Source organism: Hoplias malabaricus, chromosome 4 (assembly GCF_029633855.1).
Source record: "Hoplias malabaricus isolate fHopMal1 chromosome 4, fHopMal1.hap1, whole genome shotgun sequence".
Taxonomy (NCBI): Eukaryota; Metazoa; Chordata; class Actinopteri; order Characiformes; family Erythrinidae; genus Hoplias; species Hoplias malabaricus.
In genome coordinates, this window is record NC_089803.1 from 2,724,659 (window position 1) to 2,746,263 (window position 21,605).

Sequence of the window (21,605 nt, forward strand, 5' to 3'; positions counted from 1 at the left end):
AATAAAAAAGTATTTATATTATTATTATTATTATTATTATTATTAAAGCCAGCAACACTGCTTTTGACTGCAAAATTCCAACAAAATCTTCTGATCATAAAACATTTATTTGTCCACTTTTTTTGCAACCACTGGCAAAAGAAACAATTCTCAAACTTCATACGCCGTACACAAACCCGGTAAACAGTCTTTACACGTCTCTCTACAGCACAGGCAGCGCTCCAGTCCATACACTGTGTGAAACTGTTGTTTGTATTCAGTGCTGTAGAGTTTCCAAGTCACAACAGCTGCACGTGTCGAATTAGAGAATTAATAATCAGATTACCACCTCTTCTTATGAGGAATACACACATCTTAAAATAAAGTTTACTGAAACACAATAATGCAATTTATACTCACTGTCAAACTTCTGAAAATGTGCTTGGGCCCGGAATGACTGTCTTCCAACAGTGTCCCGGAAGAGGCGACACACCAGTGAGAGCTTTAAAAAAGCTTGATCCCCCTCTTCCAGGACGACCTCTAATAGAATCTACTCCAGGACCGAGAGGGGCGTCTGTTAAAGACGTTATAGAAGAGTGCAGACACTGTTTTACAGTTTATTTAAATTTAGTGAAACAAAAAAGCTAAATATAAATTTACCACAGAACCTACATTCCAATTAATTTATTAAAACAAACCCCAGTTTTCTCATTTGTGAAGGCTATTGCACATTAAACAAAATGAAAGTTGAAATGCTCAGTTCAGCTTCAAGAACAGACACATAATAAACACCTGGTGAATGGAGACGGTAAACATTCTGTCTCCTTTACTGTTAACAGAAAAAAACAAGGTGAAATCCAGACTGAAATTAATATAAATACTATTTAACAATGGACCATGTCTAATTTGAGCTTATCAGATGCTATAAATAACTGCTTTTAAGTCACACTGGTTACACACTAACATGTGCCCTTATAAATTCAAATAAACCATCAGACCCTGAACGCTCCTCAGTCTTTCCCTTCTTCTGTTTACTGGCCTTTCCTTGTACATTAGAGCTCACCGTTCTAAAATACAGCTGGAATTTAAATGATGTAAGATAAAAGAAAATTAGGTTTATCAGCTACAAACATTAAGTTGTTTGCAATTTACCAATGAAACAAAAACAATTTAAATAACTCAATACAACGACTTGAACAAGTGGTCTCTCCAAAATGCAAAACATCACAGTACAATGCACAATGTGTCTGAGAGAAAGCTGCATGTGTGTGTAAATATGTTTGTTTGAGTAACAGGTGTATAAACCCTGCAGGTGACATGCTCCCTGAAAGTAACCGGCACCACCACCTACGGAGCTGTGGGGTGTCACTCTCACAGACAAATGACAAAGTTTAGAATGCAGTTTAAAGCCTTACTGGAAATGTATCCTCAAAAAACTCATAATCTGAAGTAATCACCTGACTGAGGTCAAAAGGCCAACCAAGGGCCATGTAGAGTTCACACTGAAACACACCATAGATACAGCTGAGAACATTGAACACTGAACGGTCAAAAGTGTCCTGAACGTGGGCTGGATGCTGAAAAAAATAAAACAATAAAACATTAAAGGAGATTACAGTTTATCTGTGATATGAATGTTCATAGTAACTACATTTTTGAGCTTTTCTTTAAGTCAAACGTCTTGTTACTTACACGGAGGCAATATTATCAGCGAGTTTTTTCTGTGTGTAATTAAGTAACTCTGTTAATTATTTGGCGAAATCAACCACAAACAACACGCGTGCCGCAGCTGAATATTCGTGTATTTATCTACGACCCTACTGGTACATACTGAAATAACGTATTTATAACGTGTTCGTGTATCTCGCAAAAACACTGACAACAACGAGCTTTGTAATTATACTTACAAACTAAGTGTTTTTACTCACCGACATAACGTGCGCTGTTACTTTTTCCGTTAAAAAAATCTGTTTGAGAGTTTTTTGGGCGCGAGCGTGAGCTGTGTTCGAATTCACGAGGGTAGGGAACGATTTCGGACACTACCTTAAAATAGTGTACTATATAGTGACTAGAGCACTATTTGGGACACAGAAAAGTCACTGGGCACGGGCGTGGCTTCTGACGTGGCGAGAGGACGGGGTTGGATGTGGGCGGGGTTGGATGTCCAACTCCGCCTTCCTACAGGCTTCAGCAAGAGGCTTCTCGTATCAAGACCTGTTTTTACTGAAGGTAAATATGTGTTTAAGATATTTACACCCCGTTTATACCGTGTTTTACTGAAGATAAACGTGTTTAAGATATTTACACCCCGTTTATACCGTGTTTTACTGAAGATAAACGCGTTTAAGATGTTTACACCCCGTTTATACCGTGTTTTACTGAAGATAAACGTGTTTAAGATATTTACACCCCGTTTATACCGTGTTTTACTGAAGATAAACGCGTTTAAGATGTTTACACCCCGTTTATACCGTGTTTTACTGAAGATAAACGTGTTTAAGATATTTACACCCCGTTTATACCGTGTTTTACTGAAGATAAACGTGTTTAAGATGTTTACACCCCGTTTATACCGTGTTTTACTGAAGATAAACGTGTTTAAGATATTTACACCCCGTTTATACCGTGTTTTACTGAAGATAAACGCGTTTAAGATATTTACACCCCGTTTATACCGTGTTTTACTGAAGATAAACGTGTTTAAGATGTTTACACCCCGTTTATACCGTGTTTTACTGAAGATAAACGTGTTTAAGATATTTACACCCCGTTTATACCGTGTTTTACTGAAGATAAACGCGTTTAAGATGTTTACACCCCGTTTATACCGTGTTTTACTGAAGATAAACGTGTTTAAGATGTTTACACCCCGTTTATACCGTGTTTTACTGAAGATAAACGTGTTTAAGATGTTTACACCCCGTTTATACCGTGTTTTACTGAAGATAAACGTGTTTAAGATGTTTACACCCCGTTTATACCGTGTTTTACTGAAGATAAACGAGTTTAAGATGTTTACACCCCGTTTATACCGTGTTTTACTGAAGATAAACGTGTTTAAGATATTTACACCCCGTTTATACCGTGTTTTACTGAAGATAAACGTGTTTAAGATATTTACACCCCGTTTATACCGTGTTTTACTGAAGATAAACGTGTTTAAGATATTTACACCCCGTTTATACCGTGTTTTACTGAAGATAAACGCGTTTAAGATATTTACACCTTGTTTATACCGTGTTTTACTGAAGATAAATGTGTTTAAGATATTTATACCCCGTTTATACCGTGTTTTACTGAAGATAAACGTGTTTAAGATATTTACACCCCGTTTATACCGTGTTTTACTGAAGATAAACGTGTTTAAGATATTTACACCCCGTTTATACCGTGTTTTACTGAAGATAAACGCGTTTAAGATATTTACACCCCGTTTATACCGTGTTTTACTGAAGATAAACGTGTTTAAGATATTTACACCCCGTTTATACCGTGTTTTACTGAAGATAAACGTGTTTAAGATATTTACACCCCGTTTATACCGTGTTTTACTGAAGATAAACGTGTTTAAGATATTTACACCCCGTTTATACCGTGTTTTACTGAAGATAAACGCGTTTAAGATATTTACACCTTGTTTATACCGTGTTTTACTGAAGATAAACGAGTTTAAGATATTTACACCCCGTTTATACCGTGTTTTACTGAAGATAAACGCGTTTAAGATATTTACACCCCGTTTATACCGTGTTTTACTGAAGATAAACGCGTTTAAGATATTTACACCCCGTTTATACCGTGTTTTACTGAATATAAACGTGTTTAAGATATTTATACCCCGTTTATACCGTGTTTTACTGAAGATAAACGTGTTTAAGATATTTATACCCCGTTTATACCGTGTTTTACTAAAGATTAACGTGTTTAAGATATTTACACCCCGTTTATACCGTGTTTTACTGAAGATAAACGAGTTTAAGATATTTACACCCCGTTTATACCGTGTTTTACTGAAGATAAACGCGTTTAAGATGTTTACACCCCGTTTATACCGTGTTTTACTGAAGATAAACGCGTTTAAGATATTTACACCCCGTTTATACCGTGTTTTACTGAAGATAAACGCGTTTAAGATATTTACACCCCGTTTATACCGTGTTTTACTGAAGATAAACGCGTTTAAGATATTTACACCCCGTTTATACCGTGTTTTACTGAATATAAACGTGTTTAAGATATTTATACCCCGTTTATACCGTGTTTTACTGAAGATAAACTTGTTTAAGATATTTATACCCTGTTTATACCGTGTTTTACTGAAGATAAACGTGTTTAAGATATTTATACCCCGTTTATACCGTGTTTTACTGAAGATAAACGTGTTTAAGATATTTATACCCTGTTTATACCGTGTTTTACTGAAGATAAACGTGTTTAAGATATTTACACCCCGTTTATACCGTGTTTTACTGAAGATAAACGTGTTTAAGATATTTATACCCCGTTTATACCGTGTTTTACTGAAGATAAACGTGTTTAAGATATTTACACCCCGTTTATACCGTGTTTTACTGAAGATAAACGCGTTTAAGATATTTACACCCCGTTTATACCGTGTTTTACTGAAGATAAACGAGTTTAAGATATTTCCACCCCGTTTATACCGTGTTTTACTTAAGATTAACGTGCTTAAGATATTTAAACCCTGTTTATAGGTGTTTTACACACAATAAAGGTCTTAGAGAGACTTGTACACACCGTTTAATATAGTTTAATGTTAACTGTTTCTTTCTCTCTTGACCTTTAGCTATTTATTGCAGAGCAGAATGATCCAGAAAGAAAGAGGAAAGTGGTTGAAATTTCAGAATATTTTTATATATAAAGCACATTATACAGTTGGTGTTTGCACAAAAAGCTGCACAGAATTCTGGGTAAAGCTACCAAGTGGATGCTGCTGAGGCCAAAGTGACAGGAAAAGATTCGTCAGAGCAGAAGAAAGCTTCGGAAGAAGCAGGTCAAAAAGGGAAATACACTTTACTCTGGTGACAACTCATCACGCACGCCGGAACAAAAACACTCGGCCCGATGCCGGCACACGGAGTCGGCATTGTCTAGACCGCGATGTATGGCCGTAGAGTGGGCCAATAGTTCTGGCCTGAGTCTGGGCAGAGAGTTTCCCAGGCCGAGTGTTGTGGCTGAGGCGTGGCTCAAATGACTCGGCCCTAGTCCGGCAAGCCATAACTAAATCGCGATAACCGGACCACGGCCGAGTTTGAGCGAGAAGCACCCATCAGTGCCAGACTCAGGCCAGATCAGACTCATTATCGGTTGTAATAGTTTATTTCAGTTGTACTCCTTGTTGAATTCCTGCTCTATAATTAAACATATAGAGATTATGTACATGTTCTGTTCTCTTCAATACTTTTTCTTTAAAAACATTTAATGAAAAACTGTAAACTGCTTATTCATGCAAATTCATTAACTACAGAACTTGAAATGTAAAAGATTATCAGGTTATAGTGCAAACGATTATACAACTGATGCTAAAAATCTCATCTAAATAACTTAAATTAACCTCCTATCTGCTTTTCTCCCTGCCCACCTGCATTTTTCACTGCCCCACTAGTTTTCTTACTGCAGTCCATCGTTACTTAATTACATAAGAAAATGAATTAGTTCATGTTCATAGTTAATTTTGAAAAAAATTAAATAACTTCACAGCTCCAAAAATAAACTTTCACATGCTTTTGTTTTTCTTTTTTTTTCTCTCAGTAAATATGCTTCTGTCATTTTCAATATAACCTCCTTCAACCCATTAATCCCTAGCCCAAAATCACTGCTACTCCCTGACAAAGGATTAGTGAATGTGGAATTATATATTTAAAACATTACATTACACAAAAAAACAGCACTGAGATTGAGAATGTATTTTAACCTACTTAGCTAGTACTTTATATCTTCTTAATTTGTTTAAGGTATGCTTAACTAAGGTATGCTGTTGTGTGACATAACCCACGTCATCTTGTAAAACACACCATCAAACCACATTATCATTACACAGTCATTACATCATTATGCTAAAATATTACAATATTAATAAAGCTTACCTATAACTGTATGACATTCGACAAGGTAAAATAATGATTCTGTTTATTTAGCATTTTTTACATTATTTTCCAGACAGTTACCAAGCATTGTCTTTTATTTTTAGATGCGAGCCACATACGATTAATATGCAGTATTTAATAAAATGCTCTGATCAGTGTAGTGTGCTAACTGCAATGGCAATCGCCTAGTCAGCTAATGTGCAGCTGGAATTGGGCCAGATACATGGTGTCGCATTCATGCAGAGATGGCAGCCAGCTGACAGTGCCGAGTCTGAGCCAGAATTGGCCCAGATCTACCTTGCTAGCTGGGAAATAATGTGCATTTTATTATCTCTCCTTTTAAATTTAACAAATTTATTTTTATTTCTTTATTGTCTCCCAGGACAGAAGAACATCTCTTTGGATACATTCTCTGGCTCCTTTTTGTTCAAGAAAGTTCCACAGTTTTTCCACAGGTGCATCAAGAAACATTTCCAAGTGGAATATAACACAATGTTGAGATCAGGAGGGATTAAATGTGAGGATATGGAGGACAGAAGCTCCAGTTCTGAAGAAACATCCTTGGATACTCCCCACACTCAGACATGTGACAAAAAAACCCAGACAAGTAAACACAAACAGGAAACTTATGATTGTGCAGAGTTTGGCAAGAGTTTCACTCACCAGATCAGTCTCCAAACACACCAGCACATTCACACAGGAGAGAAACCGTATCGCTGTTCAGAGTGTGGAAAGAGCTTTACTGCACAGGGTAGTCTCAAAACACATCAGCGCATTCACACAGGAGAGAAACCGTATCACTGTTCAGAGTGTGGGAAGAGTTTTACTGAACAGGGTCATCTCAAAACACACCAGCGCATTCACACAGGAGAGAAACCGTATCACTGTTCAGAGTGTGGGAAGAGTTTTACTGTAAAGGATAGTCTCCAGAAACATCAGCGCATTCACACAGGAGAGAAACCTTATCACTGTTCAGAGTGTGGGAAGAGTTTTACTGTACAAGATAGTCTCCAGAAACATCAGCGCATTCACACAGGAGAGAAACCGTATCAGTGTTCAGAGTGTGGGAAGAGCTTTACTGTACAGGGTAGTCTCAAAACACATCAGCGCATTCACACAGGAGAGAAACCTTATCAGTGTTCAGAGTGTGGGAAGAGCTTTACTGTACAGAGTAATCTACAAAAACACCAGCGCATTCACACACGAGAGAAACCGTATCACTGTTCAGAGTGTGGGAAGAGTTTTACTGAACAGGATAGTCTCCAGAAACATCAGCGCATTCACACAGGAGAGAAACCTTATCGCTGTTCAGAGTGTGGGAAGAGTTTTACTGTACAGGGTAGTCTCAAAACACATCAGCGCATTCACACAGGAGAGAAACCTTATCAGTGTTCAGAGTGTGGGAAGAGCTTTACTGAACAGGGTAGTCTCCAAGCACACCAGCGCATTCACACAGGAGAGAAACCCTATCACTGTTCAGAGTGTGGGAAGAGTTTTACTGTAAAGGATAGTCTCCAGAAACATCAGCGCATTCACACAGGAGAGAAACCTTATCGCTGTTCAGAGTGTGGGAAAAGGTTTTCTCAACAGGGTCGTCTAAGAGTACACCAACGCATTCACACAGGAGAGAAACCATATCACTGTTCAGAGTGTGGGAAGAGTTTTACTGTACAGGGTCATCTCCAAAGTCACCAGCGCGTTCACACAGGAGAGAAACCATATCACTGTTCAGAGTGTGGGATGAGTTTTACTCATCAGATCAGTCTCCAAACACACCAACACATTCACACAGGAGAGAAACCGTATCACTGCTCAGAGTGTGGGAAGAGTTTTACTCAACAGGGTAATCTCAGAAAACACCAGCGCATTCACACAGGAGAGAAACCCTATCACTGTTCAGAGTGTGGGAAGAGTTTTACTGTACAGTGTAGTCTCAAAAGTCACCAGCGCATTCACACAGGAGAGAAACCGTATCAATGTTCAGAGTGTGGGAAGAGTTTTACTTTACAGTTTAGTCTCAAAGCACACCAGCGCATTCACACAGGAGAGAAACCATATCACTGTTCAGAGTGTGGGATGAGTTTTACTCACCGGGTTAGTCTCAAAGCACACCAACACATTCACACAGGAGAGAAACCTTATCACTGTTCAGAGTGTGGAATGAGTTTTAGTCGACAGGGTAATCTCAAAATACACCAGCGCGTTCACACAGGAGAGAAACCATATTACTGTTCAGAGTGTGGGAAGAGTTTTACTCAGCAGAGTTCTGCCAGGAGACATCACTGCGTTCATCCAGAACCGAAGCAGTAGCACTGAGGGACTTCAGAGATTTGGATATAATTATTGAATTGTGTGATACCAGATGCCATGGACTGTTTGTGGAATTGTTCTTATATTCAATTTGTGACTTCAGAATTAATTATTACAGACCCGCCCCAATCCATTTACACGGTCAGTGTTGTGTTTCACTGTGCTACAGTTGGAGACGATTCGACTCTGTATTGAGCTTCTACTGTTTTCTAAAATACCTTGAACTTTGTCTCAGGTGGGGAAACAATATAAGTTGAGATTGTTTCACTGTAATAGGTCACACAAAGCAATGTTGCAGACATTATGTTAGTGACAAAATTATCAGTAAATCTCAAAGAATATATGTTGAAGGTCTGTGCAGTTCCCTCTTTATTTCAGTGGAATACCTACACTAAACCAGACACAGTCAAGGGTTTGGCAGCACCCCACACGGCCCAGCACACCGCCCATCCAGTCCATCCCAGAGGAGCCTGAGGAGATCATCCAGCAAATGGATGAGGAGGTGGTGCCATTCGTTGTGGACCATGAGTACTGTTTTCAGAGTAACAGTGTAGTCATGGGCCATAAACACTATGGTAGTATGCTGCTGGAGATGGAAGTCTTGAGAGACAAGTTACGAGTCTTCCAATTACAAGAACCATTTGGGTTGCAGTGGATCATAGAATCAAAAGAGGACATTACAGCAGCTTTCGGACACTCAAGAGTGCAGCTGGGACTCTGATTCTGCTGGAGCTGGGGGAGGAGGCAGTCCTGGTCAGCTACCCCCATCATCACCTTTCCTCCCTATTTCTGGGGTTGGACTGTATGCCTTTAGTAGGGGAATGACCAGCGTTGGTGAAGCAATTAGTCTCACTGAGTGCAGGAGCCATGGAGCTGGGCTACCATCTTAGCACGCATCCAGACAGACTTTTCCATATTCTGATCTCCATGAAGGGCAAGCTTGTGTGTCACTGCAGCAAGATAAGCGTGCAGTGGAGACCCTGCACATTGTTTATATACAACTGATTTTGTAAGTGCTTTCTCAGATTTTATAGCTTGGGGTGTTTTAAGCTTTGCTTTAATATAACTGCTATTTGCAAATTCCTTCTCAGTTCTTAGAACTCTATGTTTAAGCATAGCATATATTATTTTACTGTTGCTGAGAAAGGCTGTGCAATACATAGTGCAAGCTTTTAGTTTTTGACTTTGAATGCAGAATTCAGTCAGGTTTGAATTCTGTTTTTGTCTCATATGGTGTGCTTCTTGCTTGACTCCTTATTGATCCCAAAATTAAAAGAGTGCAATGCAAAAGTGACCAACCGTGTTCCACAAGTGGAGCAACTTGTTAGTGATTGACTTTGGAGTTAGATAGCCTAGGTTCGAATCCCACAGATATTTAATGGGGTAAGATGGAATGATTTTTTTTTTTTACAAATTTAACATAGAATAATGTGCATTTTGATCAAATTACTTCAATAATTGGAACTTTGAAATGATGAATATATTCACACGTTACTACTTATTGACCCAAGTGTTGAATAGTGTAATGAATTCACTGAAACTCAAATGATGCGACTGGTGCTACCTGATAGCAATTGGTGTTGGGTTCAAATCCAGCAGCTGGTTGATATGCTAAATTAAATCATTTTCAATTCAAAATGTCAGATGTTGAGCATTTCACAAGTGTAACCAAATCAGAAAAAAAAATTCAGTTAAAGCAAAAGAGTTGCGGTGAAATCCATGGTGCCAAGTTATGCCATGTCATGCTTGGCCCCCTGCAATCGCCGCTTGTGTCTACATTATTTTCTTGTTTCTGCTTTGCCCTTTTTGTTATTGTGGTGGAGAAAATAAATACAAGTATTAAGATCTAACAGAGCATTTTCAATCAGAAAGTTTATTAACCTTAAGGTTTAAAAAAAATTTCCATTACAATCCTCCTCTTGGCTCTAAGGACACTAAGAACATACAGGACATTTAGAATATGAATACAGAAAAGGAAACTTACATTATTACACAGGTTAAAAGAGGAAAATATATAAAATGTTTACAAAACATAAATACAAGAACTGAACATTGTACAGTTACACATTACACCATGTGACCTTTTGTATCCTTGGAGATGGACAGGGAGCATGTTGCTGACACGCAGTGCTTTCTGGCGTGGCTTCCTGGAGAACTGCAGATGCGAGCCTTGTAGGTTGCAGGCGCAGGCGTTCTTTTTCTCCCCTTTTCAGACACGGCGACCCCTCCGTCGGAGCTGGTGGGGTTCTGAAGTTCTCTGTGGGGATTCTCCGTCATTGTTGATCTGCCTCCTTGTGAGAGACATGACCATGCAGGTCTCTCCTGGGCCTCATCTCAAAAGGTCATTCTGAGGGTGCCTGTGGGCATCTTCTTCGTTGCTGTTCCGGAAGCTTTGTCATCACTTAGAGGATCAGACGTCTGAGGTCTTCTCATGCTCTGGGTGGCACTGAATTTTGCTACAGTCTTTTATAGAACTATAGTTTCTACTAGAGATAAAATTGAAATAAAACTCCTGTCTGGACCCTGCTTGAGGAGTCCAAGACAATTGGAGAAGGCCATGAGCATCTTACGCCTGCAGTCATTTTCCTCTTTAGCCTTGTAAAAGGTGTGTGAAAAGAGAATGCCAAAAGTTCGAAGCCTGGAAACTTACTCATTTGGCGCCACTAGCTTTTAACCAGAATTTAGAAAGCCCGCCTTAAAGCCCTGATTGGGTCACAAAGATTGAGGATTGGAGTCTCTCTTGCTCCTGATTGGCTGTTTCCTGTACCTTGGTAGTGACATCACATACAATTTATGACCCTTGACAAGACAAAGACGATTCCTGTTTACCATCCCCTTTGAATGACTACCCCAAGATTTTGAATCATACTTTTGCAATATAAAATATTATATGTTAACACAAAGACATAATTCTTAAACACATAGTACAAACCGGATTCCAAAAAAGTTGGGACACTAAACAAATTGTGAATAAAAACTGAATGCAATGATGTGGAGAAGGCAAATGTCAATATTTTATACGTAATAGAACATAGATGACAGATCAAAAGTTTAATCTGAGTAAATGTAACATTTTAAAGGAAAAATATGTTGATTCAAAATTTCAGTGTCAAATCCCAAAAAAGTTGGGACAAGTAGCAAGAAGTGGCTGGAAAAAGGAAATTGAGCATATAACGAACAGCTGGAAGACCAATTAACACTAATTAGATCAATTGACAACATGATTGGGTATAAAAAGAGCTTCTCAGAGTGTCAGTGTCTCTCTGAAGCCAAGATGGTAAGAGGATCACCAATTCCACCATTGTTGCACAGAAAGATAGTGCAGCAATACCACAATGATGTTACCCAGCATAAAATAGCAAAGACTTTTAAGTTATCATCATCAACCATGCATAACATCATCAAAAGATTCAGAGAATCTGGAACAATTGCTGTACGTAAGGGTCAAGGCCGTAAAACTCTACTGGATGTTCGTGATCTCCGGGCCCTTAAACGTCACTGCACCTCAAACAGGAATGCCACTGTCAAGGAAATAACAGAATGGGCTCAGGAATACTTCCAGAAAGCATTGTCAGTGAACACAATCCACCGTGCAATCCTCCGTTGCCAGCTGAAACTTTACAGTGCAAAGAGGAAGCCATTTCTAAGCAAGCTCCACAAGCTCAGACGTTTGCACTGGGCCATGGGTCTTTTAAAATGGAGTGTGGCAAAATGAAAGACTGTTCTGTGGACAGATGAGTCATGATTTGAAGTTCTTTATGGAACACTGGGATGCCATGTCATCTGGACCACAGAGGACAAGGATAACCCAAGTTGGTATCAACGCTCTGTTCAGAAGCTTGCATCACTGATGGTATGGGGTTGCATGAGTGCTTGTGGCATGGGCAGCTTGCATGTCTGGAAAGGCACCATTAATGCAGGGAACTATGTTCAGGTTCTAGAACAAAATATGCTCCCATCTAGACATCATCTCTTTCAGGGAAGACCCTGCATTTTTCAACAAGATAATGCCAGACCACATTCTGCAGCAATCACAACATCATGGCTACGTAGGAGAAGGATCTGGGGACTGAAATGGCCAGCCTGCAGTCCAGATCTTTCACCTATAGAGAAAATTTGGAGCATCATAAAGAGGAAGGTGCGACAAAGAAGGCCCAAGACAATTGAACAGTTGGAGGCCTGTATTAGACATGAATGGGCGAGCATTCCTATTTCTAAACTTGAGAAACTGGACTCCTCTGTCCCCAGACGTCTGTTGAGTGTTGTAAGAAGAAGGGGGGGATGCCACACAGTGGTAAAAAATGGCCTTGTCCCAACTTTTTTGGGATTTGTTGATGCCATGAAATTTTGAAACATGTTTTTCCCTTAAAATGATACATTCTCTCAGTTTAAACTTTTGATCTGTGATTTGTGTTCTATTCTGAATAAAATATTAGATTTTGGCTCCTCCACATCATTGCATTCAAATTGCATATTTCTTTTTCAGACATGGTGTTAATTCAATAAAATCCATTTGTAGGTGATCAAAAGGCATATCGGGTTCTGGATGTCCATGTGTGTGTTCATATGAAATGGCTCTTGTTCAGAAAGGTGAGACAATTTTTTGAAAAATTTGAGAAGCCTTTTACAAACCACTGTTGATTTACTGCATCTACCATTCCTCCCCTCGAACAATGGTCCACTCCATGGGCCATTTTCGCAAAGTAAGGAAAGTAGCATGAGGGTAGACATGGTTTGTAGTTTGGTCCCAACCAAATTTTCCCATTAAATGTACACCCTGAGTTTCACAATGTTTTCACATCTTTAGCTGTTCTTGTTTTTTGAATTTCCTCAGGTGTAATATCCTGAGGTTCAACAATGGGGGCTTGCATTAAAAACACCCCAGGGTAAGATGCTGCCTTCTTGCTGCAGCATCTGCTCTCACGTTACCCAATGCTTCTGGGGTTTTATCATTTGTGTGTACTCATACATGAACTACTGCCACCTGTTTTTGTAAAAGAATGGCATCCAGAAGTGCTGACACTAGTATGTGATTTGCAATTGCCTTACCTGACGATGTTAGGAAATGTCTTTGTTTCCACAAGGTCCCAAAGCTGTGAACAACCCTGTAACTGTACCTGGAGTCTGTGTAGATGGTCACTACCTTTTCTTTGGCTAGTTTGCTTGCCTCAGTCAGTGCAAATAGTTCAGCAGCCTATTCTGAAAAACTAGAAGGTAGGCTACCTGTACACACAGTGTCTGTTAGAGTAACAACAGCAAACCCTGTTTTTGTCATGCCTTTGCAGTCTTTGTAGATGGATCCATCTACATAGAGATTTAAATTAGGATTATCCAGTGGAACTTCTTTCAGGTCAGGTCATGGAGAGCAGACAAGATCCAGTGCGTGCAGACAGTCATGGGGCTCGCCTTCATGTTGTGTGGGAAGGAGAGTAGCTGGGTTCAACACTGTACACCTTTTTACTGTAAAATGACAGAAGTCATGTAGCCTTGTTTTTCATCTACAAATTGCTCAAAAGATTTTTCTGGATTAGGCAGAGCTAACACGTGCATTCTGAAGGGTTATTTTTAGATTTAGAAATGCCTCCTCCCCTTCAGGGGTCCAGGTTACTTTGGATGAGGCTGTTAGATTCTTTTTGTGTGCCATGTCATGTAGTGGAACAGAGGTTTGTGCATAATTTTGAATCCACATTGTGCAGTATCCAGTCATACCTAGAAAAGAGAGAAGTCGCTTTTTTGTAGTTGGTTTTAGTATGTGTGCGATTGCAGAGACTCTTTTTGCACACAGTGACATTCCCTTTGCTGACAGATCATGTCCCAGATATGTGACTGTTGGTTGCACAATCTGCATCTTCTCCCTGTCCACTCTGGGGCCATTGTGTGCTAGGAAATGAAGCAGAGAGACAGTGTCAGTTATACAGGTGTTCTGATCAGGAGAACATATCAAAAGATCATCATACATACTGTAGAAATGTACTAGTACCTGGGAAAGGGAACTTAGCTTGAAAAAAGATGGTGACTCAGCGTATCCTTGTGGGACTAGTGTGAATGTGTATGATTTCCCTTGAAAAGAGAAAGCAAACCAAAATTGAGAGCCATTGTGCACTTTCAGACTGAAAAAAGCATTTGCCAAATCTTATCACTGAGAACCACTGTGAATTTTCTGGAACCTGACTCTTCTGGAACCTGAATAGTGTGTGGGTTTGGAACTTCCGGTGTTTGAGCATGAATAGCCTTGTTTACTGCTTGCAAGTCTGGAACAAAGTGCCACTGCTCCGGTTTTCCTGTAGATGTTGATTTTTTTTTTACAGGCCAAATTGGAGATCTACATGGTGAGTCCGGACATTCTATAATAAACCCTCTTTCCAACAAACTGTTCAAAACGGGTTATTCCATCGATGGCCTCCTTTTTTTTTTAGAGGAGATTAAGTTGTGCAAAGCCTGTAATCACTTTTTGGAGTGATTATTAATTGTGGAGCTCCTCTCATAAGACCAACATCATATTTGCCTTTTGGACCACAGCCAAGGTTAAGTGGCATCTAGAAAATCTGCTTTGTTAGTGATGCTGATGAAGTGACACTTCAGCTTGGGCTGCGAATGACAAATTTACTGTTGTTCTATGTTTTGGATGCCTTTCCCAATGTTCAGTTTCACTAGGCTGCCAATCAGTGATTTTTAAACAAGTTAAAATGAAATTTGACGTCTTTCCATTGTTTATTTTTTCCCTTTGTTAAGGAAATGTGAGGTACCTCCCCTCAAAACCATTGACTCTGATCTGAGGTTAAATTTACTGCGCAGCCCGCCCATTGCTCTCCAGCAAATAGGGTGGTTACAGAGATTAACTCACTGTCTCTACCTTGGAACACATTTCATATCAACAGGCCAGGTTTCCACACTAGCAGTGCAATGCAAATCCCCTGAGGTTTTGACATTATCAAAGTAAAATTTTGCCCATAAATTATTTTAAAAAGGTAACCATAGGTTTGATTTTTCTAACTGCCATCCCATCCACACGTGTAGGATTGGATGGAATTTGTGGCAAATTTAACATGCTTATCTCCATACCCTCCTTCGTGCATGACAATTTCATTCCTAATTTAGACATTAGCTCTCTAGCTAAGATTCACAGGGCAATTTGATGATAGAAGGAAAGCATGTTTTAGGGTTGTGTCACTTCCTGCACGGTGACACCAAAGCTCGACAGTGTAAGATTCCACTAAAGGAACTCCACCCACCCCCAATATAGATGTTTTCCTCCCTGATAAACGTGGTTCGGGGTTTTTAAAAGAGAAATTGTAGCCCCAGTGTCAACTAAAATAATTAAAACTTGTAAATCAATTATCGGCAAGGCATAGGGTTTTGTAAGAAGCATTTAATAATTTAAAACAATCTTACCAGTATCCAAGTGTGTGTGGGGTTTGTGTTCTGATGATTCATGCCTGCATTCCCTCAAACTGTGTCTCTTGCTGGCTGGTTCTCAGGACAATTAAAAGCAATGTGTCCCATTTCGTTACAGTTGTAACACTTGTATTGAGAGAAGTCCCTAAAGCCAGTGCCACCTCTTCAGCATCCTCTACCCCTTCTTCTGTCTCCTCTGAAACCAGCTTTTGTTGCCTCCAGCACAGCACACTGCAGTTGGTGCTACTTTTTCTCTCTTCTGTTATCTTTTCTTCACTTTCTCATTCAGTCTTTTTTCAACATGCAAAGGCCAGGACGGTCTGTAGCCTTCCTGTGTCCACTTCCACAGAATCATCTCTCACCTTTGTCTGAATGTCAGATATTAAACAACTTAGAAAGCGTTCTTTTAAGTGGCTTTCCCACTGGCTCATGTTGTTTCCGGGCTAGTCAGCGGGTTTCTGAAGTCTGGAGTGAACTTTGGATGGATTTGTTCCAGTTCATGTATATAATCAATGATAGTTTTGGGAGGCTATGGGAGGCTGTCTGCGGCAAAATACACTGAAACGCTTGCGCACACTACATTGAAACACTGGCAGATTCCACACTGAAACACTTCCGCATTAAGATCTATTTACTATCAGCAGGTAAAAATGTTTCCAGTGGTGGTCTTGCTTCCCTTTAACAAGAATTTTATCTAAATTTCAGGCCTAGAAGCCCTTTCCACCGCACCTTCCATAAAGATGTAGTACTAATATCAAGCCCATCTGAAACTTCTTTTGTAAGACGGAATAAGAAAAGACAGTTGTATCAAAATGGAAACATTTTGAGTGTATTTGAGTTCGACAAGACATGGGACGCACAAACAGTCATCACAAAACTTCAGGAAGCATTTAAAAGCAAAATTCCATGTGGTATAAGGTACCTGTGTAATCTTCTGTTTTCTTGGTGCAGTATGTGAAAGGTTTATCCCTGATTCTAATAACATGTTTCCTCATTTTTTCATTTTTTTATGCCTTGCGGCAACAAACTTGTTATACCAACGTTATGTCAAGGCCAGCAACTAGATGCCAGTATGATCCACAAAGTTTTCAAATGAGCTTGCTTGTATTTGAGACCAACAGTAGACCTAGATTTAAGTAGTGGGTGTGACACTGCATTTATGCTACACCATAACCAGTGTAGGAATTAATGTTTTAAAGGAGCAGTTTTTGCACAATTACTAAGAATCCAGGATATTTTATACACAGTGGCACAATGTATGGTGTTGGCTAGTTTACTAGCATGATTGTTGCATTTATTCAGATTACTTCTTTACATTTTTAATATATTCATTTCTGTTGAAATTTATTTATTTTATATTTAATGGCATATAATTAAATACATCAGCCATAATATTAACACTACCTCCTTCTTTCTAAACAAATTTTTAATTATCTCAGCCCCGTTGACAATGTAGAAGCACTTTGTAGATTTACAATATGTGGTCCATCTGTGTCTGCATATTTTGTTAGCCTCTTTCCCCCTGTTCTTCAGCGCTCAAGACCCCCACAGAGTAGGTGTGATGTGGTGGATCATTCTCAGCGCTGCAGTGATACCGACGTGGTGGTGGTGTGTTTGTGTGTGTTGTGCTAGTACGAGTGGATCAGATACAGCAGTGCTTCAAATATTAAAAGTGCTCCTGCATTGTCAATGGAGCTGAGAGAATGAAAAATTAGTTTAGAAACAAGGAGGTGGTGTTAATGTTACGGCTTATTGGTGTAACTTATTTATGGAGAATTTTAACCACTTGTGTTTTAAGCCTGTTTTTCATTCAGATTCAGAGGAAATGGAGGAGTCAGACACCCCAAGAGCCGAAACCAGCCTACAGGAGCCACAGATATTCACCTCATTTTTACAGCCCTCTATAAGTGGTGCCAGCATTAGGAATCTCTAAAATCTCTCCGATTCTCTCTCTCTCTCACATTAGATAAGGTAGAGTACTGCAGTGAAGGAAGTCTAAGTCTTAGTCTGTGTCAAAATAAAGTCAATCGATCAACTCCAAAAATGATTCTTTGCCAATTAAATCCCAGATTTAAGCAGTTGTTAATCTGGTCTGCTGTTAAATCCTACCGTTGGCGACTGGAAGTGCCACTGGAAGTTGTTGGAGGAATTAAGAGAATTGGTGCCTTGATGTCTTTGGCCCGGAGGTTGTTGTAAAATGAGAATTATACACTGATATAAAGACTCCAAAAGAGTCGTGCATTCTCTCAGCACAGGCCCTTCTCTGCGCCCAACTAAACTTATGATGGACTGAATGGTTCTTGTGTGGTGCTCCTGTTCAGTGTAGTGTCTGTGTAGCGAGTCATCTCGTATGGATTCCACACAACGCAGAACATCATGCAAAAAATTACAAATATCCTCACTATTACCAGAAATATGAAATGGCTGATCAAATATGAAAAGACTACTAAAAAATAGTAAGAACAAATGTTTGTTCATCTCTGAAAAGACACAGAGCACAGGAATTAGTCATAAAAGATTGTACCCTGTGCTACTGAACTGAATTCGCTCTAAAACTTTCCTTCCTGAAATGATTTCTGGTCACACTGGAATTTAAGACACACTCACCACTGAGTGCATCTCTCTCTCTCTCTCTCTCTCTCACACACACACATCATGTTTAATATATATATGAGTGTATGTAGTGTTGTGCAAATGTTTCAGTGTGGAGTTTGCGCAAGTGTTTCAATGTAGTTTGCACAAGTGTTTCAATGTAGTGTGCGCAACTTTCAGTGTAGTTTCCGCAAGTGTTTCGGTGTCGCGTGCACAAGTGTTTCAGTGTAGTGTGCAATGTTTCAATTTAGTGTGCATGTGTTTCGTTGTGTTGTGCAAGAGTTTCAGTGTATTTTGCCCTAGATGGCCTCCCATAACAGTCTGTCCTTCTTTCTGCTTGCACTGAGACAGTTTGTCCAGATTCAGTCTAACTGGAAATGCTGCTTCAATTTTTGTATAGAGGGCAGTCACTGCGACTTGGTAAGGTGACCAACTTTTGTTCAGAATCAGCTTCTTGTCACTGGTAAAGATGTGTCTTTCCTCTCAGTCATTCCCGCAGCTGCACAGTGCTTTAAACAGTGTGGACCCTGAGCGTCCACAGAGTTCAACAGCGAAGCAGTGCCGCCCATCGGACGCTCAGCGTCTCTGGGGGTCTATGGGGCAGTGGGCTGGCCTCAGCTAGCCCGGACGCTCAGCTTTTGCATGATGATTGCAGAGCCTTTTGTGAGCCTTGTTGGTACGACAGGGTCACAGATCATTTTTTTGAAAAGGAACGGAGGGTAGAATTTACGTATAAATAAACCGACACATTTTATGATGTAGGCCGAAATTGAGCTTCCCCTCCTTGAAAGACCAGCATCCGCCACTGGTTTCCACCCATTCACAAAAAGCCTCAGCTTGACTACAAATGTTGGTCCTCCCTGTGAAATTGGAGGGAGATCTTCACCTAGTCTTTATGTCTTCCATTGTCCATGGTCTAAAAACATAATCTGCCCCATTAGGCCCCATCACCTGCATACTTGGCATTTGAAGCGAGGTGCTCAGTCCCCCTGGGCTTTCCTGAGGCGTTGCAGTGGGAGGAGGCCTTGCTGCTTTCTTTTTTCTGCTTCTTCCAGCTCTCTGACTTGCTCCTCCAGGACTTTAGCATGTTGCTGCAAACATTCAAACTCTTCAACCTTTTGCTGATCGAGGAAGATTCCTCTCATGTTTGTTGTTAAATTTGCTGTGTTGTGAAGACAGGTGATGGACAAGAATCTCCGCAGACACGGTTAAAGGTGTAAATACATCTTTATTTACAGAAACGGTGTCTTACGGGTTCTTAAGGATCCCGTGAGAGTTTTCCAATTCACTGCGCGCACATCTCTTGTCTCTGCCCCATTCTCTCCTTCTCTATCTTCTCTCTCTCCCATGTCTATTTTCTCTCTCCCCACTCTTGGCTAGGACCCCAAATATGGTGAACGTAAAGGTTGGTCTACATTTGCATGCTTAAGGGACTAAGGGAGGGGTGAAATTTATAGTCTCCTACCCTCACTGACAGCTTATCCTAAACATTTCTCTCTTTGGGGCACAGACACGGAGCATGCGTCTAAACATATAGAACAGTGAACATTTCTTAATACTGTGCTTAAGGCCTTACGTTTAAATATACTAGGGCTGCAACTAATGATTATTTTGATAATCGATTAATCTGTCGATTATTTTTTATTTTTTTTTTGATTAATTGATTATTAATCGGATAAAAAGCAAGACAAGCCAAATTTGGTTTCCTGTCTGTTACTAGCATATTCAGGATACCATCAGTGAGAACAGCTGCTTGCTGTAGTGTGCAGATCTTCTTCAAAACATAGTCAGCATTGCTAGGCAGTTTTTATCTGAGGTGAGGGATAAAGTGTAGATATGAACATACATCTTTTTTTAAGTTAATAACTACTGATCTAAATTGCAGACAACAATGCATTCATTCATTCATTCATTGTCTGTAACCCTTATCCAATTCAGGGTCGCGGGGGGTCCAGAGCCTACCTGGAATCATCAGGCGCAAGGCGGGAACACACCCTGGAGGGGGCGCCAGTCCTTCACAGGGCAACACAGACACACACACACATTCATACCTACGGACACTTTCGAGTCGCCAATCCACCTACCAACGTGTGTTTTTTTGGACTGTGGAAGGAAACTGGAGCACCCGGAGGAAACCTACGCGGACACGGGGAGAACACACCAACTCCTCACAGACAGTCACCCGGAGCGGGAATCGAACCCACAACCTCCAGGTCCCTGGAGCTGTGTGACTGCGACACTAACCTGCTGCGCACCTTGAAATTACATAAATGGATATTGGGTGATGCTGCCATGTGCTGAGAATAAAATGGAAATTCATCTAACACATATGATCAGTTATTAAGATATTTAAGATTTTAGAGAACTAATGTTGTAATTATATAAGGAACACACAACCTACCATTATTAAAAATTAGAGTTTACATGAAGAATTTACCAAACAGTTACATTCATTTTATATTTATCAATATTTAACAGTATATGTAATGTAATATACACTTATAATGTAATATACACTTGGCTGTGATACTCAAACACTAACACGCAATGCCAGTCAGAAAAACTCGCTAAATACAAGAGTGATATAAATTTACTAAACATGAGACATCTTGTTTAACTACTCTAGCACGCTCTAGAGACATTGAGTGAGAGAAAAACTAACGTCGCTAACGTTAGCTTGACTAAAACTACGGCTTGTTTTGGAGGCCTCACGGAGGCGGATGCAAACCCTAAAACACAAAGACATTTATTTACAGAATATACAAAACTAAGACAGACTAGGATTACAAAACAAAAGCGGACTAAACGAAGAACAGCAGAGATGGACAGACTAGAATTGGGAAACGAAACGATGACAAAGGAAACAAATCAAGGACTAAGGAAAGAAACACAAGGAAACAAATGACCAACCACCAGGAAGTGACACATGAGGACTTAAATACCTAACACAGACAACAGATACCAGGAACAGATAATGAGGGGGACGGATTACAAATGAGACTAACGAGGACACTGACAAGGAGGAGGAACAAAGGCGGAGACATGAACAGACAACGCAACTGAGTCAATCAGATGGAAAAGGAAATTTTAAAGAGGTGGATTTTGAGTGTGGATTTAAATTGTAAAAGTGAGCTTATATTCTTTATGTCCGTGGTAAAGAACCCTAAAGTTGAGGAGCAGCGCCGCTGAAACTCCGAATGGTAGTGAGATGGGTGGAAGGGA

The 21,605-nt window shown here is 39.9% G+C and overlaps 1 protein-coding gene across 3 annotated transcripts in view; it reads left to right on the plus strand.

The window, feature by feature from the left end:
• LOC136694215 (zinc finger protein ZFP2-like) overlaps positions 1-21,605 on the plus strand; it is a 217,488-nt gene that overhangs the window by 57,940 nt on the left and 137,943 nt on the right. The window contains exons 1-2 of one of the 3 annotated variants that reach the window (XM_066667607.1): positions 2,167-2,208; positions 6,469-8,316. The exons of 1 other annotated variant lie outside the window; for it this stretch is intronic. In XM_066667607.1, coding sequence (XP_066523704.1) covers positions 6,579-8,316 — 1,738 coding nt within the window. In that variant the 5' untranslated portion in view covers positions 2,167-2,208; positions 6,469-6,578. Of the gene's footprint in view, positions 1-2,166; positions 2,209-6,468; positions 8,317-21,605 lie in introns of those variants that run through there. One more of the 3 variants, XM_066667606.1, reaches the window with a different exon arrangement.